This window comes from Epinephelus lanceolatus, chromosome 4 (assembly GCF_041903045.1).
Source record: "Epinephelus lanceolatus isolate andai-2023 chromosome 4, ASM4190304v1, whole genome shotgun sequence".
Lineage (NCBI taxonomy): Eukaryota > Metazoa > Chordata > Actinopteri > Perciformes > Serranidae > Epinephelus > Epinephelus lanceolatus.
In genome coordinates, this window is record NC_135737.1 from 17,313,152 (window position 1) to 17,334,333 (window position 21,182).

Here is a 21,182-nt window from a genome sequence, read left to right on the forward strand (position 1 = left end):
GACACATGTAGGTTAATTAAACGCATTTTTGTGCTAATTAGTGGAAAGCGATAACTGGGTTTGTATTTTATTAAATAAATATCACTGGTATGAGGTTATTTTAGCAGGTCAACGTGAACGCGCATCATTTAGCCCAAAGCCGCACACAGGTTTCTGTGAGAGCGCGCTCTGACAGCGACGTGCACGCGGAGCGCTGACACACCAGCGGTCCGATGTAAATCACTGCAATGGCAGAGGAGTAGGGGCGGGTGGAGGAGACCGGCTTCAGCCCTACCTCCTCTCTGCATGCGAGCACACACGGCAGAGTAGACACACGGCAGGCAGGCAGGAAGACGGAGCACCATCACAGGGGCAACAAAGGGACGCATGGTTCATCCAAGGCATCAAATGACTAAATGATACATTGAGACAAGTTCTGCATACAGAAAAACGTTTGATTGCATCCGTCCTCACCTCAAAGGTAAGACTGCACCAGAACAAACAAACCCATATGTGCCATACCGTGTTCTTGCTATATTTATGTATTTATTGTTGACCTATAACAATAGGCTTTCAGACAAGATCTCTTGCCAGGCTTATACTGTTTATGTTGTACTACATGTGTTGGATAAATGCATGTGAATTTCATTGCTGTATAGACTGAATTGAGAAACACCAGGGAGCCTGAAATGGGTGTGACATGCCTACTTCATAATATGTGTAGGAGCAGCAGCAGCAGCAGCAGCATCAAAACTTGTATCAGTGCTGTATCAGGAGTGTAAGCAAAATGACAGAGAGCCTAATTGCAGTACTGTATTTTATATAAGTTGAATTTAAATAGCTAATTAAAACTGTAAGCATTCTTCTTATGTTATTTAGGGTGTAATAGCACTGCACAGTCATGGAGCTGGAGCACTTTGATGAGCGGGACAAGGCTCAGAGATATACCCGAAGGGGCTCAAGAGGGAATGGGCTTCCCAGTCCCACTCACAGCGCTCACTGCAGCCTGTACAGAACCAGGACACTGCAAGCATTGACTTCAGAGAAGAAGGCCAAGAAGATCCGTTTCTACCGCAATGGGGACCGCTACTTCAAAGGGATTGTGTATGCCATTTCTCAGGACAGATTTAGGTCTATCGAAGCACTCCTGGCTGACCTCACAAGAGCCCTGTCAGATAATGTCAACTTGCCACAGGGGGTACGAACCATATATACTATTGATGGGATAACAAAGATCACTGCCATGGACCAGTTGGTGGAAGGTGAGTAGTGATGCTGAATTGTTGTGTTCCCACAGATTTAGTTTATATTGAGCAATGTAAGATCAATTAACCTAAGTCACACAGTGGATGCAGATAAACACAAAATGCAAGACTTCCCAAGTCTTGTTGAGCAGAATTAGCCAGTATTATGTGACCATGTGATCTTTGCTTTTGTATCTTCAATGTATGTCTTAGCCTTTGTTTGTGGGTAAAATAAAACATCTCTTAATGTGCCTTGATTTTCTGCAGGGGAGAGCTATGTTTGTGCATCCATAGAACCCTACAAGAAGCTGGACTACACGAAGAATGTGAATCCCAACTGGGCAGTTGGTGCTAGGACTGCTGTGTCCATCCGTGACCCTTCTTCCCTTGGTAGTGCCAAGACTGGAGCCTTAGAAACCAGGGAGACCAAGGACTTTATTAGACCCAAACTGGTAACCATTGTCCGCAGTGGAGTAAAGCCCCGCAAGGCCGTACGGATCTTGCTCAACAAGAAGACTGCACACTCCTTTGAGCAAGTCATGACTGACATCACAGATGCCATCAAGCTGGACTCTGGAGTCGTCAAAAGGATATATACTGTTGACGGCAAGATGGTAGGTGTTACGTTATCATTTTCAGTGGTGATTCTGTGTTTTTCCAATTAGGGTACACTGGAGAAAATTACATTTTGGTAATGGATAGATTAAGTAATGTGTTTATTTTTGTGGTTTATTTTGATATAATTTTGAAGTCCTAAAACCTTTTTTTCTGTTAAACAGGCCCAAACTGTCTAGAATAAGAATATAATACATTTTGGTGAATGTGGTGACATATTAGGTATCTGTGCAATGCTGCTGTCTTAGTACACAGCCCATATTTAGTTTTAGAGCTGCAGCATATATGTATAAATATATGATATAGTGTATATCAGTTATTTAAAGGGGGACATGCCCATTTTCAGAATTCATACAATTATTCCCATCGTTTAAGACGGTATTTTGCATAACATGAACAATTCTCTCCCAAATCCAAAAACCAGACTGCTAAAATTTAAATTTGTGATGTCATAAGATATATATATATATATATATATATATATATATATATATATATATATATATATATATATATATATATATATATATATATATAAATATAAATATAAGTCTGGAACTGCTCCATAGAAAATAAATTGGGAAAGATGTTATAGATGAAACTGAGAGCATCCAGGGTATATTTTTTGTTTCAAAAATGAGAACACTACAATAGAACAAAGTTCATTTGGGTTTAAAAAAAAAACAAACATTCTGTATGTCCACAAAATTTCATTCATTGCCTATGGAGCAGCTCCAAACTTCCTAACTTCAATTCTCTTAGGCCATGGAAATAACGTACTGAAATTTGTGATTTAGGTGGTGTTCCCCTTTTAAGGTACTTATCTACTTAAGTTTACTAAACATACATAGACCTTTGTCTATCCTCTACCTGTGCATGACTTTTTCAGTGCTCCTCTTACTTAGAGAGGAGGTATTGAACATAGTCTTACAAGTTACATACTGTGCACAACTTTGCCATTTAGAGCACAGTTAATGGCAACGACTTAATTCATTACAGTTGCATTTACTTGAACAACTCAGTGTTATGTTCAGTCTTAGAGAAGTTACTCTGTTGGGTTGTGCTTGCAGTTCGTGAAGCTGGTTGCACATTGGTAGCCAATAATAGATAATCTGCATTTTAAATAAGTAACCTAATTTCCAAAAATATTGAGATGTTAACCCGTGTATTTAATCCACTTTCTAATTTGTTTATTTACACTATGCTTATTTTGAACTTAAGCTTTTAGACTGAATGTTTGCATTTGAACCATTGAACATAGCAGCCAGGGCAACCTTAAGTGCTCTATACCTAAGAGATTGCCATTATCTCATGTCCTTTTCTCCACTACTGATACATGAGTTGCTCACAAGTGCAGAAGAAGGGTGAGTGCTTTTGTTGGATAGAAGTCAGAGGAGACTGGCATGACTTTTTCATAGCTGTTCATAGCTTGGCTGTGTGCAGCACCTAGATACATTTGGTTGTGCAGACGATATTCTGATGTTTTAGATCAATGCTCTCCACATTGTCTTCCCATGTGTGGAACTGTATCTCACTTTGGAATCTCACATCAGCATACTGCACATCAGGCAGACTTGGTACACATTTCCTTCAGTGCAGGCTAGTTTATCTAGCACAGTGAGTGAATTTTGAGGTTTTGGAAGAAATGGCACTTTTCCTCTGTTGTTAGAGGTGGTCTGTTCTGTTCCTCATTCACATCTCTGAGAATTGCTCTCTTACCCAAAGAGAGAGACAGCCCGGTAGGTTCAAAGTCAACTGGGAATATTTGCTAAATGTATTACGAGAAATGGGTTTCTAGGACTCCATCTCATATTCCTACTAAACAGTAGCACACTATTGAATGGTTATTCACTTAGTGAGTTAGTACCAGACATAAATAGGTAATATATGCATCTAACTGAACTTTGTAGACTGTAGACATTATTTACATTATTGTGGACATCTTGGTACAGGTCCCTTATGTTACACCACATTGGACCCATACATTAATTAACATTCCTCTAAGGTATTTCCACAGTTAAGGGGGATGTTGGCCATTATGGGTGTATATGGATGGACAGCACTTAAGTGGCAACTGTACATAGAGCTGACAGAGCAAATTTGTCACAAAACATCCCAAAGAAATAACCAGATCTTAACTAAACCTGTTCATAAACTCAGTCACCTGCACTCTACATTAGTACCCTTACCACAAAATATTATGAGTTTTTTCCTTCCTCTGATGGTTTCTATGGTGATATGGTTTCCTGAGCTGGTTGCTAAGGAACAGCCTCTGCGGCAGAGCGGTGCAGTAGTGATGTCAGGACTGTAGGTGTAGTGTGAGAGTGTTCATAGATGCAGTGTGGTCTGTCAGCCTTTTTATACACATGGCGGCAAGATGGAGCACATGGCTGAGGTATAATCCCTGGATCGCACCCATTCTGCAATGGTGTGTTAAGGGAACAGTTGGGGATTTTCATACCAACAAACAAATCTGCCCTCACAAATCCTTTCAATTATTTTAGGAATACAGATTGTTCAAAGGCATAAATAGCACATGGAATATATCATATATATCAAAGCGAGATGTTCATCTTATATACTGCATGTGTCTGTCACACCAGGTATTTCCCAGGTATCATTGCTTATTCAGTTTAGTAGTTTTAATGTCATCTATCCTTTCCTAATAAGCTGCTGTGTTATGTGTTTGGCAGTGCAGTTCTGTGCTCTAGTTTCTCTGCTTTTTCTACTTTTTGTCATGTTGTGACTCCAGATGGCCCAATAAGCACCCGTTGGCATCAAAGGGCCTGTTTTCATGGGTGTTTAACCTTTGATAAATGACCTGCTTGTGCTTTTGGTCCCAAGACAATGACATTCTGTGGAAACAATTAATTCCAGCATGGTTTATTTTAGAAGCAATGTTCAGTTAGTAAAATTTCCAAACACTACCACCCAAATAATCTGTATATAGTATTTACTAAAAATGGTATAGCTACTTGTTATTTATTTCTTGTTTCAGCGTATTTGCTGTAGTTTGCATATTAATATGAAATTTTCTAATTATATTCTCATACAGTCATGTTTATCCCTCTAGATTCTTCTTGTGCAAAAATAATGGATAGACAATTTCTGTCTATTCACATTTATTTTGGACTCATGTTTCTATTAATGGATCTACTTAGCAGGTGGCTCAGCCTGATGACTGTGATCCCTGGCCAACTGGGCACAACCAAGTTAATGGCCTTGAGCTGGACTTTATAAACCTCAGATGACTGAATTTATAAAACCCTGTCCACACTGAGTAGTATAAACATGTAAGGTAGAGAGAAAGCAATAGAGGAACAGACTATCTGCAGACAAGGCCCTTTAGGCAAGATAACATGCTGTGGTCTGGTGTGATCCTGCTGTTATGTGTGTGGGATGGAACAGAGAACATTTGCATGACGGAGTACGTCTGAGGAGACTTAGGCCATGGCATTTGAATCCCTGCTGTAATGGATACGGCTCTGCACTGTAATTGCATTATACACACTGCTAACTTCTCTGTGTTTTAGAGTCAGCACTTCTTTTTGAAATAGATGTCAGCACAGCCACCTGAGGACAGAGCCTGGCTTGGCATCAGTTCACAAAAGCGGAGGCTTAATTCTCCATGGTAACAATATGTATCGGTAGACATGATAAACAACCCATTCATGCTTTAGAAATTAGATACAGAGTGGAAGTGGTTATGAGATTTATGGTGCCCTATGTGCCAGAGAGGAAAACCTAACTGGTGTTTACCAACTCATCCCTTCATGATGACCTTGACTCTGCCATTTCCTGGTTTGGACTATGTGTGCCCACAGTGAATCTCTATTGGTCTTTGCTCATGTGTCATTTTTGCATGATGCATAGTTAGGGGTGGGCAATACAGCCAAAATCTTCTATCACAGTATATTTATTTTATATCATGGTAAACATATTTATTACAGTACAGTTCTTAAAATTAATTGAGAAATGGTTTAAAATAAACATTCTGTACTTCATCACATTTGATTATTTTCTTTTACTTGGAACCTCCACAAACAAAACAGCCTCACATCAGACATCTCTTGAGAACAATTGACAGAAAATAGTAAAAACAAAATCCTTTCAGAATGAAAGCTTTAAGGCTCCTGAGAACAGTATTTCAAGTGTTACAGGTTTCTATATTTTCAACTTCACTCTCCTCCTCCATGTCTGCCCAAATTGTGTTACCTTGCGAGGTAGATGGATTCACCAGATCACACAAGAATCACAAGATCATGCGAGAATCCATCCCTGATTTGCTACATAGCCTTCCCCCAGCAACAATAGAAAGACCACCTCCTGGTGCAAATATAGCATAGTGGATTGTATGGTGCTTTTCTTGATATTTAACATAAACTACTATAGCCTAAGAGTAATTAACTGTTACTTTTTTGTGTTGGTAGAATAAATCATACTCAATCCCTGTCATTTTTAAACCTTTCCCTGTAACTTAAGGGGAGAAAGAAGGATGGAGGGGACATGGAGGCTGTCTGGCTTTCCCCTCACCTACTGCTGTGACTTGGCAGTTAAAAACAGAACAATGACTTGCTCAGTGTCCTATTGCATTCAGTGTAGAGAGGAAACTTTCTCTGTTATCCTCTTTTTGTTTTGGGAGGCTACTAATTATGCTTGAGCTGAATGGAAGTTGCTGATGCACTTTAATTAGAATACTGCGGAAAACATGAAAAGCATTAAAGCCTGTCAGATAAGTTCTGTGGGATATGTTTATAGGAATATATGGTGTGTATTCATTTAATTTAACGTTGTTAAATAAGTTTTAGTTAAGCTTAATGACAATCTACTTCATGATCAGCTGTTGTCCATTTAACATGTCTTTGACCTGTAATATATCATGTAGCACAGTATTCAAGTGTCGTCTTTTGTGACATGACATGTCCTATATTCATAGCAAACCTTTTTGAACCATGATTTGAAATGGTCTTTTTCTCTCCTGCTGTAAGTCAGTCACTGTTAGAACTTCTAAGGGCTAAATATAGATACTTGAGAATAGGACATTGTGATTAGGAAAGCTTGAAATGTGTGGGCTAATCTTATGTCTCATGTGTGTTTAAATGTGTGCTTGGGTTATGGGTGTGTCCTTATGGATGTCCTCATAGTGCTGACTCGCACTTATTAATGCAGCTATTACTCTTATCTGTCTTTGCAGCAACTGCAGTTATGTCACAGAATTCTGCAGCAGACCTAATTTGAAGCTTGGATTATGTATGACCATATTGCTTTATATCCTCGCCTTTCTACTGGACATTTTTCTGAGCATGCAGAGATAGACACACAGTATAATATGGAAAACAAGTAGATAATACCACATAATTGACCTTCCGTTCCTGAAAGAAAATTGCTACAGTGTAAGATACAATTTCAAAAAAGTAAAGAATACTTTCTAACTGTATATAAGGGCAGCTCATGCAAAATGAACTAGAACCATTTGAAAATTGCATGTGAAGATGAGTCATGTTTCTCCTTGACATGCTGAATGATGCTGCTGTGTGCAGTCTTGCACTTCAAAGGGTAGATTCAGCACCCTGGAGAGCTCCACCTGTCCACTGGTAGAGCAATGTTTCATGACCAGTTTGTGTCTTTTGTGTAATCTATGGTCTTTATCATGGCTCAGATTGATTAACTTCTAAAGCATGCATACCTCCCATTGTGTTTTCATCAGGAGCAGTGCACAGATAAAACCCTGACGATCAATATTTGCACAGGATGCTCCAGAACTGCAAGGAGGGGGTGTGTGGGTGTTAGGGGGATGGTAGGCCTGATGGAGCTGCTGTGTCACTGAGCCAGCAGGCATAACTAATCAATCAATACAAAGCAATCCAGTCATGATTGCCCTAGTTATGCTATTTCATTGTACATTTGAGGTTCCCTAGTATTTCACATGAGCAATATGAAATTTAAGATTAAACTAAGTTCATGACTGAAGAGTTAAATATATTAGCTCTAATGAAATAAGGGTAACACATTTGGCTTGAGCTTGCATGAAGCAATCCACATTTTTTCACTCTTACATTGGACACATTTGTTGTTAAGAGGGTGTGCATTGTTGATTGGATTTCTTTTAATGGCTTTTAGCCATTAGTAATAATCTCACTTGTTACTTGTCAGATTTTACTTCTTGCTGATTTTGACTTTAACATTTTGGCCATTTTTCTGGCTATTAAACACTTTTAAGAGAGAGATTGGGAGATGACATCCACCAAAGGTCTGAAGCCAGATTAGAGCCTATAAAATCATAGTGACAAGGTGTTCTGTGTTATTCTGTCTTACCCAGACTGAAGCTGACAATGTTCTATTATCTGCATTTTGTACTGTCCAGTGCTCCAGATACGATCTGACAGGGAATCTTAAAGCAGCCGTGTCCCCCTCATCGTCTCAAACTCAGCTGTGATTCTGTCTGGTCTCCTTAGCAACGGATGTGCAGCTCCCCTCCCTTTGGGATCTCAGACTCTGGGAGGAGGGGTGGGGGGCAGGGGCTGTCAGAGTGGGGCGTCTGCAGAGAAAATGGCCATATCAAGCCCCCCTCGGTGCTCATTTTTTAATTTAACATTTCATGGCTGAATGACATTTGGCTGTTTGGTTTATCAGTAACCTGCAGAAGAATTACTCCACTTATTACTCCATTATTCCACTCCCTTTGTTTGGTGGATAATCCAGTATTTCAGTATTTTGAGTGTAGAATATCAAACATCCACTTTGTTCTCCTAATTATTGACCATTTTGGCATACATTTCTTCCAAAATAATCTAATATTTGTACAATTAAAACCAGAACATTTTCACATTAATAAAGAGGATGGCAACATTTAATATATGGTCAGAGGGCAGTAGGGTTTACAGACTGTGGTGACTTTCTTGTCTGTCCTTCAGGGGCGTCGTTTCAGCAAAAGCTAAGGTATGGCAATATGACATCACAGAGCTACTGATGATGGAGTTTCAAAAATATGAACTTATATAAAACTTCACTTTGGTCTTTGACCTGTCAGAAATACATACTATGCTATTAAACTGTTTCAAAGGACATGAAGCTGTTTCTCACATTCATAATACCTCATGTCTGCATGTAAGTCACGACTTGGTGAGAGCAGTGAAAACATCAGACCTATTTCGGCGCATATTTCAGTACCACGGACAGCGAGCGGACGTTTAATTATCATTAGTCATGTGTTTAACTTCACAGAAAATAAAGAAAATAAATTAATTACAAGCTCATTTCTAGAAGATAACCAAGGGGTCCGGTGTATGAAACACAGTAAAACAAAGGCCAATTTGGTACAATACTGTATAGGCGAATTTATTGGAGTGTCTCCAGAGACCGAAAATACAAGCTTAACATGCCGACATGAAGAAAAAACCCACATACAATCAGACAGGCTTCAAGACATCATTTAGACAGGCTGTCTACAGCAGCAGAGCAAAATGCTTTTACAGCACACAGATAACTCACATAACTCATAACTCGCGAAGTGGCGAACAATTTGATTCAATAACACTCGTATTCACTAACACTCGTATTCATTGATGAGCATATTATTGACCTATTTAAATGCAATACAATGAAAACAACCAGCCAGAGCGCCTCGGACTATCTAACATATCACATCTGATCATTTGCAACAAATATGAAGGACACTCACAAGTAAGATGACTACAGAACCTATCTGTTTTTTTTTCTACCGATTCCAAGGTATGGCAGCTGCCATACCTCGACATACCTAAATGACGCCTGTGTTGTCATCCTTTGCTCTATGTCTAAGCACTTAAGTCATCTTATTAGATTTCTGCTGAACCCTCCATGGCTCTTAATGATGAGACAATTAATAATGTATGTTCATATTAGATGTTTGCAATGGGCTGTCTTGATTTTTCAGACTTCAGTTTTCGAAACCTTTTTGTCTGTAAGAGCACAATCATTATGTGTTAGGTGACAGTCTGCTCATTTTAAGTACTATGTGCATTGTTTATTTTACTTAACCGCAAAATTTAACACATTATCTGTAATTTATAAATAATCTTCAATTTATAATCAGTCACATTGCACTTATCAGCTAATTCAAGACAAAATGGCCACTACAGTAATTAACTAATCAATATAGAATGACATTTTTGTTTTTTGCTAAGTCCATCCCTCTGCACAGGACATAAAAACATTCTCTGGTGCACTTCTGTAGTTAAGCGCATCAATAACCCTTTTGAGGAGAAGGTCAGGACTCCATCAGCATCTTCATTTATTTATGACACTGCATCCACTGTGATGGGCTTCTGTATTAATGAGCAGCAGATGCATCAACTCAGTCAAGTAGTTTGTCTTTGTAGAAAAGTGAAAATGATTCTGATTTATATTTTTTATGTTATTATCAAGGGATATGTGGTGATATGGAGTTTTTAAACATCAAAGCCATTCTGTGGTTTAAGGTAGTATTTAACCTCCTAGCATATAATAGTTTGTTATAATTTAAGAGTTTTTAGGTTTATGTTGTGGATTCAGTTTTTAATACCTTGTGTACCTTTAATACTGTCTCTTGATGTGATTGGCTTCCTGAATGGATGGGTGGTGTCATGTTTTAACGTGGTTTAACACTGAAGACAATAGAGGGCAATTAGCGTAATCTCTCACAAGGGATGGAAACAATTTAATGACTGGCAGACACCATTGTCACAGACTGTACTGAACAAAATCCAACAGGTTTAAAAGGAGCTTTTCTTTTCTTAGTAGTTACCCTTGAGACATTTCATATGCAGATAGGCTGTTACACCAGTACAAAGAAATGTTAATTCCATTATTCATATCCATACACACTGTAGCATTTATTTTCCCTTTGTACTTTGGACATTTTGAATATGCAATTACAGCATGTTTGCTCAACCGCACTCCTATATCTTTAATCCAGTGGTATTTCTTTCATGGTTTCTCTCTTGTACACTGCCATCACAAACTGAAATGTTACTGAATCTTTTGCAATCTTTTTTCCTTTTAAGCTTAAACCAGCCAGGACGTGCAGTGGCTGTGGTGTCAGTGTGCAGATCTGTACACTGATTGAAAAATAATACCTACACCTATGTGGCTTTCTATAACTGATTGAAACATCTCCATCTTTACCAGGTTACCTGCCTTCAGGACTTTTTTGGGGACGATGATATATTCTTTGCTTGCGGCCCTGAGAAGTTTCGTTATCAGGATGACTTCAACTTGGATGAAAATGGTAAGTGTTCTTTCATTTCTGTGAGGCTTGGATTGCTCAGTGGGGAAAGCATAGAACTGACACTTCCAGGGTTTTGTATTGTTTGCCCACCGTTGCTGCACATGCCATTGACTTGTGAAACTGTGAATGGCTTTTTATTAAACCATCCTCCAATATGGCCCAAGTAAATAGTGAATATGCCACACACATGCAAGTATTATTATTTTGCTCCTTTCAAATTTGTACTTGTATGTCTATTCTTTCTACTGCTTTTACTGCTACTGCTTATACTATTAGAAGCACAGCTGGTTTTGTGTAGCCAGACCTATTTCCACAGTGCTGTGTCGGCATTAGAGAAAGGTCTGAAAGCACTTATTATCGTTGTGCTCAATGGGAAAAAAATGCTCTGGGTTGTTTGTATTTCTCTAAACCAATCACAATCATCTTGGGTGGCACTGAGCCCAGGATGCAGCAATGGTGCCCTCGCAAAATGGTAGTGTACAGATAGCGGGAGGGGAGGAGAGTGCCGGCTGAAATAGCTGACCAGTTGACCTTAAGGACACAGTCTACAGCCGGTAGGTAAGACTAGAAGCACAGCTATTACCACATTGTACCTTGATGCCTTTTTTCAATGCAAATATTTGAGTTTAAAATGTGAAGACTTGAAACAGAGCAGGACTGTATGACACCATATACTGGAGATCAGATTACTAAACTTCCCATTTCAGTTTCACTGGATGAAAGGGTGGCAGTCCTAGTGGAGTGGTTTTACATCTTAAGCACAGTATTCATGCTTTCAGTTGCTGTGGTGAGGAGAGACAGTTCGACTGAAATACAAAATTGCCTCTTATTGAATACAGATGAAATGAACGACATTATAATTCACTTGACCTAGTTTAGTATAGAAGTATGTGTGTGTGTGTGTGTGTGTGTGTGTGTGTGTGTGTGTGTGTGTGTGTTTATGTGTGTGTGTGCGCATGTGTGTGCTTTTGATGAATGTGCAGGTCAGAATAGAGGGTATGTCATCACTCATAGTCTGTGGCTCTGGCTGTTGTACCCGAGAGAAAATAGTTCCCATTTATAATGTGTCTGTAATATGTGCAGCTCTTATTGAATGTTTTTCTTTCTTTATTGTACAAACATAAAATTGTATTGAAAATATCACAATACTTTAGGCTGTCACAGACTCAAAGTTGACTGAAAAGGTAGAATAAGATTATTTAAGATGGATATCACTGCAGCAGCATATATCTGTATGTCTTTGCTTTCTTTATAGAGTGCAGGGTGGCAAAGTCTGCATCATATGGCCGACTTCCCTCCGGGCACAGTCTCTCTTCTCCACGAGGTGGTGGGATGTCTCGGAGGAGCAAGTCTCCTTCATCTGCTAGTTCAGGTAAGTATGTATGTGTGTTGTGTCATGTCCCAAAGAAACAAAGGCAAATGTATATTTCTAAAGCTATAAAAAGTACATTTTGGTCTACCCTGCAGTATTTTATCATTATGCTGATTGATTGTTTTTTATTTCTAATGTACCGACAGCCAATGGCACTGCAGGCAGTCAGCTTTCCACACCTCGATCTGGAAAGTCTCCAAGCCCCTCTCCAACCAGTCCAGCTAGCCTCCGAAGACGACAGGTAATAAAAATTGATGTTCCTATAAATAACTTAATATCCTTAAGATTTATCTTATGATGTCATACATCATAAAAGAGAGGTTTTTGGAAGGAGTTTAACAGTTCTTCTCTATTAAAATATTTAAAAGTATGCTAGTGACATGGAATTAAACAGAAACACTGTACTTTATTGATGGGAATGAACTGATATCTTTCTCACCTCCACAATATTGTCTAGCAAATATGTGTGAGCCTCCACTGGCTATACATTATACTGTTTGTTTTTGTTGCACAGTAGAGAGAGATCATAAAAAGATGGCAACGGTGATCGCGGGTCTGTGTACACATGTGCACAAATGTAAATATCAGCTCATATACAACATGTTTCCGAGTTCAGGAAACATTATGTCCCTCTGGAAAAACAGGCTGTTTGTACATGTATTATGAAGCTTTGGAGGTTTTAAAAAATGTCCCCCGTACTGCAGCAGCACATTTTCGCTGTGATTGTCATAGATCTGAGGAAGACAAGCAAGTTTTGAGACTGCGTAGCACAATCCGCTCTGGAGCAAAATCCAATTATCAGCTATACCATCATTAATTAATCATAAAGCTGGCTGGGGTTGGTATTGTGACTGTGGTGGAGGATATTATTTTCTCTCAATCCCTTTTTGAACCACATGCCAGTCATTATGTTGGTGGAAAGGTTAGTATAATGTTTCACCACGCTTTATTTATTTCTATCTAATCTCAAACAGCATACTCAATGCTGGCAGAGTGGAACAAATAGGCTTTGTGTAAGCTGGCTGTAATCACATTTTTACAAGCTTTGCCCTCTCTGAAGTTTGTGTAAGACAAGGGCGTCAGTGTGTCTTTCATTCTCACTGCATGTCTCTTCTTTCCAGGGATCTCAACACAGTGGATCCTCACTCTCTTTGGCTTCTACCAAGGTTTGCAGCTCAATGGATGAAGGGGATGGGCCTGGTAGTGAAGGTAAGACATTGCATAAGGCAAACAGAGTGGAAAAGACTGTTTGCATGTTATTTTTTTTAAATATATATATATATATATATATATATATATATATATATATATAAAAATAGCCAACTGTTTATACCTTTACATTATACAGTCAGGTCCATAATTATTTGGACAATGATACAGTTGTCATCATTTTGGCTCTGTACACCACCACAATGGGTTTTAAATGAAACAATGAATACCTGCTTAAAGTGCAGACTCTCAGCTTTCATTTAAGGCTTTTTTCAAAAATGTAGTATGAACCGTGTAGGAATTACAACCATTTCTTCACACAGTCCCCCAACTTTAAGGGCTCATAAGTATTTGGACAAACTAACATAATCATCAATTAAACAGTCAGTTTTAATACTTGGTTACAAATCCTTTACAGTCAATGACTGCCTGAAGTGTTGGACCCATAGACATCATCAGATGCTGGGTTTCTTCCCTGGTGATGCTCTGCCAGCCCTTTACTGCAGCCGTCTGCACTTCCTGCTTGTGTTTTGGGTGTTTTGCCCTCAGTTTTGGCTTCAGCAAGAGAAACGCATGCTCAGTTGGATTCAGGTCAGATGATATGACTTGGCCATTGCAGAACATTCCACTTCTTTGCCTTAAAAATGTCTTTGGTTGCTTTTGCAATATGCTTCAGGTCAATGTCCATCTGCACTGTGAAGCATCATCCAATGAGTTTTGAAGCATTTAATTGAATCTGAGCAGATAATGGTGCCCCAAACACTTCAGCTTTCATCCTGCTGCTCTTGTAAGCAAGACAAGACTTCACTAGAATAAATACAGAGGGTTTATCACAAGATGCAAACCATTGGTTAGCCTTAAAAATGGAAGGCCAGATTAGAGTTTGTCAAAAACCATCTAAAAAGCCTGTACAGTTGTGGAATAGCATACTATGGACAGATAAAACTAAGATCAACTACCAGAATGATGGGAAGACAAGAGAAGGAAGAAGGGAAGGAACTGCTCATGATCCAAAGCACACCACCTCATCAGTGAAGCATGGTGGAGGTACTGTTATGTCATGGCCATGTATGGCTGCCAGTGGAACTGGTTCTCTTGTATTTATTGATGATGTGACTGCTGAGAAGAGCAGCAGGATGAAAGCTGAAGTGTTTGGGGCTACATTATCTGCTCAGATTCAACCAAATGCTTCAAAACTCATTGGACGATGCTTCACAGTGCAGATGGACATTGACCTGAAGCATACTGCAAAAGCAACCAAAGACATTTTTAAGGCAAAGAAGTGGAATGTTCTGCAACGGCCAAGTCATATCATCTGACCTGAATCCAACTGAGCATGCGTTTCTCTTGCTGAAGCCAAAACTGAGGGCAAAACACCCAAAACACAAGCAGGAAGAGCAGACGGCTACAGTAAAGGGCTGGCAGAGCATCACCAGGGAAGAAGCCCAGCATCTGATGATGCCTATGTGTCCAACACTTCAGGCAGTCATTGACTGTAAAGGATTTGCAACCAAGTATTAAAACTGACTGTTTAATTGATGATTATGTTAGTTTGTCCAAATACTTATGAGCCCTTAAAGTTGGGGGACTGTGTGAAGAAATGGTTGTAATTCCTACACGGTTCACACTACATTTTTGAAAAAAGCCTTAAATGAAAGCTGAGAGTCTGCACTTTAAGCAGGTATTCATTGTTTCATTTAAAACCCATTGTGGCGGTGTACAGAGCCAAAATGACAACAACTGTATCATTGTCCAAATAATTATGGACCTGACTGTAGATCTTTTGTTTTGCTTCACAGCTGAGCCAATGGATGAGTACCCCTCAGTCCCTGCATCCATAGCAGAGAGGTACAAAGTGGGGAAGACTTTAGGGGACGGAAACTTTGCCGTAGTGCGAGAGTGTGTGGAGAGATCCACTGGAAGAGAGTATGCTCTGAAGATCATTAGCAAAGATAAATGCAGGGGAAAGGTGAGCCTGCCTTTACGTCTACTGACTTCAGTTATCACACTGCCAGGTTTGGTCTAAAACATACACAAATCATTATCAAGAAGCTCTTTGTTGTGTATAATGTTGAAGTCTAAAGACTAAAAGACTAAAATTTTCTTTCTTTTTCATGTTAGAATAACACCATTAGATGAACCTAATTAAGTGATGTTCATCAGTATTAAGATTATTTTGACATTAGAAATTTCTAAGATGACTCTGAAACTGGTTTCATATTTGCTCTGACAAGACTGAAAAGGAGAGTGACCAGACTCACATGTATGAGAAGGAATTCTTTTCACTGTACAGTGTTTATAGATTTTCCCGCGATTAAATTTCCTTTGTTACCCAGGAGCACATGATCCAGAGTGAAGTATCAATCCTTCGGCGTGTGAAACATCCCAACATCGTACTTTTGATTGAGGAAATGGACACCTATAATGAGCTCTATCTTGTAATGGAGTTGGTTAAGGTATTACACATTTGTTAATTCTGAGGAAGAAATTAAAAGCTCAAATGCAGTAAAAGTCTGTTGTAGGGCTTGTGAAAATAAACTAAGCACAAAAAGTAAGAAACAGGAGCCTCAGTAGTGTGTGGCTACTGAGGTCCTGACCTCAATCCCATTGAACACTTGTGGGATCAGCCTGGGCATGCAGTTCATGCCAGAGTGACCAACACAACCACGTTGGCTGACTTGTGACAAATGTTGGTTGAAGAATGGGGTGCCATCCCACAGCAGTGTGTGACCAGGCTGGTGATCAACATGAGGAGGAGGTGCCAGGCTGTTGTGGCTGTGTATGGTTCTTCCACACGCTACTCTGGCTCCTGTTTGTTAAATGAATAAATTATTAAATTGCCAATATGTCTTGTTTCTTCAGACTTCAATCATCCAATCTACCAAATAACACCAAAGAAGAGTCAACAGCAAAAAAAGCTGTTTGGCATTGGCAGAGAAGATTTGGCAGATTTTCAAGGGCGCAACCCACATACTCAGCTCTGGTGCTCATCCCACAAATGCATGTTCCTTAAGAATGTGTCACCATTTAAAAGGGAAATAAACAGGCTTTCCAACAGTATAAGATTTATTGCCAAGAAGCATTGTTATAACAAATAAATGATCTTCCAAACACAAATTTCCTTACCTTTTGTACTGAGTTTATGTGATCAAAAACTTTTGTTCTATCGAATTTATTCTTTCTTGTTTGACTAGACATTTTGTCTTGTGAGACAATTTTACTTTAGTCTGTAAAGATGGATTTTACTTCATTCATGTTAACTGCATCAGCCCTTTACATAGTTGAAAACTTTCACATCCTTAACTTTTTTTTAGGGAGGAGATCTCTTCGATGCAATCACCTCTTCAAATAAATATACAGAGCGAGATGCCAGCTCTATGCTGTTCAATCTGGCAAGTGCCATCAAGTACCTGCACAGTCTCAATATTGTCCACAGAGACATAAAACCAGAAAACCTGTTGGTAAGTATGACTGTGACAAAGTATCTGTGCTGGTAGTGAATGGAGCTTCATGTAAAAGCTTCCCATCTTCAACCCTCATAGGTCCATGTTTCCTACTAGTCCTACTAGTTTGTACATGCATTTACAGCTAACAATTACCAATACATTAAGGCATGTAACATACATAGAATACATACATGAAGCTATGAAATTAAATTACTGTATTTCTGTATCATGTCATCGTGGCACTCACATTTCTATCACATCACCTCTGTAAAGTCTGACCTAGATCTAAAATAGCTTTGTTCTGTGAGTGCTAAAATGTAGCTTTTAAAGCTTACGATATCTGAGCTGAATGTATGCAGTACATTCATTCACATCAGTAAAAGTAAAGCCTGAGATTGAAACAAGACACATACCTCGCCTTTTCAGAGTTCTTTTCCTTTATTTTTCCAAAAGAGTCTGTTTTTACCTTAATGTAAATTTAGCAAAGTCCCTTTCCAGGTCATTTCTTCAATTGTCTGTTTCATTCTCTGCACTCAGTGTTTCCTAATTTTATTTTCACATTGAGTTTGTCAATGGAATCTTCACTACAGCAATTAATATTAATTGGCAACTTTTTACCGTTTCTCACTTTACCTTTTTTTTGTGTGTTACACAGGTGTATGAACACCAGGATGGTAGTAAGTCACTGAAGCTAGGTGATTTTGGCTTGGCAACCATTGTTAACGGGCCCCTCTATACAGTGTGTGGCACGCCCACCTATGTAGCACCAGAGATTGTCGCTGAGACTGGGTGAGTCACAGAGTTATCATCTGAGAGATGATAGCAGGGATTTTGCTGTGACTAAAGTAGAAAAAAATCCCCATTATTCCAATCAAAAACTGCCATAGTTATTCTTGTGAAGTATTGCTGTTTGCAGAGGTGCGTAGTCCCTCTAAAACCTTTGAATCTTCCTCTTTAATTACAGATATGGCCTTAAGGTTGACATTTGGGCAGCTGGTGTCATCACTTACATACTGTTGTGTGGTTTTCCTCCTTTCCGTGGGTATGTGTTCTTGTATCAGGAGGTTTATTTTGATAAGTATGTTTTAACCACATCAATTTGTTTGAATCACATTAAGCATAATGTCTTCTGTATGGCATTACATTATAGACTTTTTGTGGAACTTGGTTTGAGCTTTTTAAAAATCATTTCTGTTTTATGTTTTACAGCAGTGGTGAAGATCAGGAGGCTCTCTTTGAACAGCTTTTGAAGGGCCAGCTTGATTTCCCTGCACCATACTGGGACAATGTGTCTGACAGTGCTAAGGTTTGTGTCTTGAAGTGCTCTCCTCATCTGCTATCGTTACGCTCCATGTGAAATACCAGAATCAGTCAGTGATGTGTTGCTGTGGTGTCTCATGTTAGCCATGTGTATCCACTATAATAATGTAGCCTGTCTCTATCTAGGCTCTGATCACTGGGATGCTGCAGGTAGAGGTGGATCAGAGATACACTGCAGTGCAGGTGCTCGATCACCGCTGGGTCAGTGTAAGTTCAGAATTTTAATGTCAGTCCTTTGACCAGAATCACCTGTGTACATACGCGTACTGCTAAGAAAGAGTGCAGTGTGATAGAGCAGGTTGAGTTTGTGAAGCTTTGTTCTTTGTATTTTCCAGGATGATGGTGTGTCAGAGAACGAGCACCAGCTGCCTGTAGCTGGGAAGATCAAGAAGCACTTCAACACCGGGCCCAAGCTCAACAGCACCACAGCAGGAGTGTCAGTAATTACAGTAAGCGCTGATCTGCACCCCTCCACACACTTAAACTGCATGTAACTTGGCATTAGTAGATTACATTTTTGCTTTTTTATTTTTGGATGTGCTTTAGCTGTGACGCTTTGGATGTTATTCAAAATTGAAAAATTTAATTTTGAATCAGTGTTCCTCATCTGTGCCCGCTGCTTAACTTAAGTGTGCAAAAGCTTTTTTATCTTTATCCTATGGATTTTATTAAATTTCAGTCGTTGTTCAGTTGAAACTAATAGGGAATGCTTTTACAGTCGCTAATTAATCCATGTTTTTTTCTAGTCTTTTTTTGTTGTATTTTTAATTAAGTGACTTCCCTGCTTTATTCAGTGCATACATCAGTAGTTCATCCATCTGCTTCTTGCTGCCAGGTCTTCCTGTGTGTGCTCTGGCCTCTCATCCTCCTCTTATAGATGGACTGTCAGCACTGTCATTCGGAGACCTTATAAATAACATAGTTGGCCTACAATGAGTAGGTTTCGGGAGATATGATTTCTTGTTTGAAAGCTGAGCCAGATTTGTCTAATTGGCAGAAAGATCACTTATTCAGAATGTCAGACACTACCGATTTCCTACCTCTTGTCAGTGATGGGGTGGGATCTGTTTTATTTTCTACATTTCTCACTCAGTCACTAACACTCAGATGTCAGTTTCCAAATGGAAATATTTCTCTGACAATTCACAGAATGTCAGTTGACAGTGATATGACAATTTTTATGCCAGTTTTTTTCCCCTTCTCATCACAGCAGTTATAACAGAAGTTTAGAGTTGTGCACCTAAATGCTGATCAGGCCAGTGATGCTTTGAGTTTAAGGTGATTCTCTGAGTTGCGCTCGTCTCTCTCTGCTCAGCTGAACCAGGACTTAACCATCCAGAGGTCAGGGTCTTTGGACCACTACCAGCATCCAGGATTGTACTGGATAAGGTATGATACAGCATAGTGTAAATAAGCAGTGCTTCAATGGCAAAGTGCTGGCAGTTTTCATTTCCCACCCCCAAAAGGGTTTAAACCAAAGCCCCTCAATGAAGTCCTTTTCATGCTTCATCGCTCATTTACCTCATCAAATCCATTACTTTATCACGTTCCTTCATCTCGCTAATGCTGTGGCTGTTTCCTCTTGCCTGTTCGTGCAACATACATTGCTATTTACTTATTCTGCATAGAAAAGTTATGCATCCGTAATGAGGGTTCATATGACATAACTGGAATTTGCTTCTTCTTTGTAAGAAGTGTTGTCAAAGACATAAAGATGTCACACACCTGACATTGGCAGACCTTTTTGCCTCTTGTTGCTTCTCCTGGTTTTGTTGAGCGCTATCTTACAAGGTGAAGTTAATCATTCTGTCACAAGCACTTGTACACGCTAAGGAGAATAGTAGTGAAGTAAATACAGCTTTTTAGATACAACTGCATGCAAACACTGGCTCATCTAACATTTCCCAACTGTCTCACTGTTGGTGGATTGGAGCCACTCCTCATCTCTGGTCTTGTGGGGAACCTAACAATAGCTGCTGTGTCACCCTCTCTCAGACCACGCCACTTGATAAAGAGAAGCAAGTTTTCCGACGAAGACGCCACCAGGATGTGAAGCTTTCTCCCCACCTCCCACGCAGTTTCGGTGCCTGCGCCTCCCGCAATGCCAACCCTGGCGTCTCCACCACTGAAATCACTTCTGAGTCCGAGGACTATTCCCCAAGTTCTGCTGACACTGTCCGTTCACCCATCTCTCCATTCTAACAGCCTCCCAGAGGCCACAGCGCTTTCCACCCCTCCATGAAAAAGTGGGAAAGGGCGGACCACAAAACGGAAAGACCCAACATTGGATTCAGTCTGCAGACTGCATACTTACCTGTACCCTTTTTATTCTTTTCCAGTCATATTTTTATTTTAAGTATATAATGTATTGATCAGAGTAAGGGACAAGTTAGTCTCTGGATCAAAGAATACACCCTAAGAGCATGCAACAATTAAAAAATATTCCCTTTTTTTTTTTTTTCTCAAAGAAGCCACAAACTGTTAAAGCCTTGTTTCTACACAGCGAGCACTGGTTCATTGTAGTACTCTAGAGCCCTCTACTGGTTTGTATTGTATACTACAGGGTAACCTGCCTCATGAGCAGTGTTGGGGAGCATCTACTGTAGTTACATGTAATGAAGTTAAGTAATTAATTACAAAATAAATGTAATTGTAATTTGTTATAGTTACTAAGAAAAAAAAGTTATTACATTACAGTTACTAATCAAAATGTTGATAGTCAAATGTAGCCAATTCGGTAAAAAGCTTAC

General features: G+C 39.4%; 1 protein-coding gene across 3 annotated transcripts; it reads left to right on the forward strand.

The window, feature by feature from the left end:
• The first annotated feature begins 246 nt into the window (after positions 1 to 246).
• On the forward strand, positions 247 to 20,894 carry LOC117259603 (serine/threonine-protein kinase DCLK1-like). 3 transcript variants are annotated; one of them, XM_033631049.2, is made up of 17 exons: positions 251 to 460; positions 859 to 1,241; positions 1,491 to 1,837; positions 10,986 to 11,085; positions 12,341 to 12,457; positions 12,604 to 12,698; positions 13,579 to 13,666; positions 15,466 to 15,635; positions 16,003 to 16,122; positions 16,981 to 17,127; positions 17,768 to 17,901; positions 18,077 to 18,154; positions 18,322 to 18,418; positions 18,559 to 18,639; positions 18,768 to 18,881; positions 19,748 to 19,821; positions 20,428 to 20,617. In XM_033631049.2, exons 2-17 carry the CDS (start codon positions 881 to 883, stop codon positions 20,483 to 20,485), a joined length of 2,181 nt encoding a protein of 726 aa, XP_033486940.1. In that variant the 5' UTR covers positions 251 to 460; positions 859 to 880; the 3' UTR covers positions 20,486 to 20,617. The 3 variants fall into 3 exon arrangements, with proteins under 3 accessions (XP_033486935.1, XP_033486940.1, XP_033486937.1); XM_033631044.2 differs by lacking the exon at positions 19,748 to 19,821 and having other exon boundaries at positions 247 to 460; positions 20,428 to 20,894; XM_033631046.2 differs by lacking the exon at positions 19,748 to 19,821 and having other exon boundaries at positions 18,325 to 18,418; positions 20,428 to 20,894.
• The last annotated feature ends 288 nt before the right edge of the window (positions 20,895 to 21,182 follow it).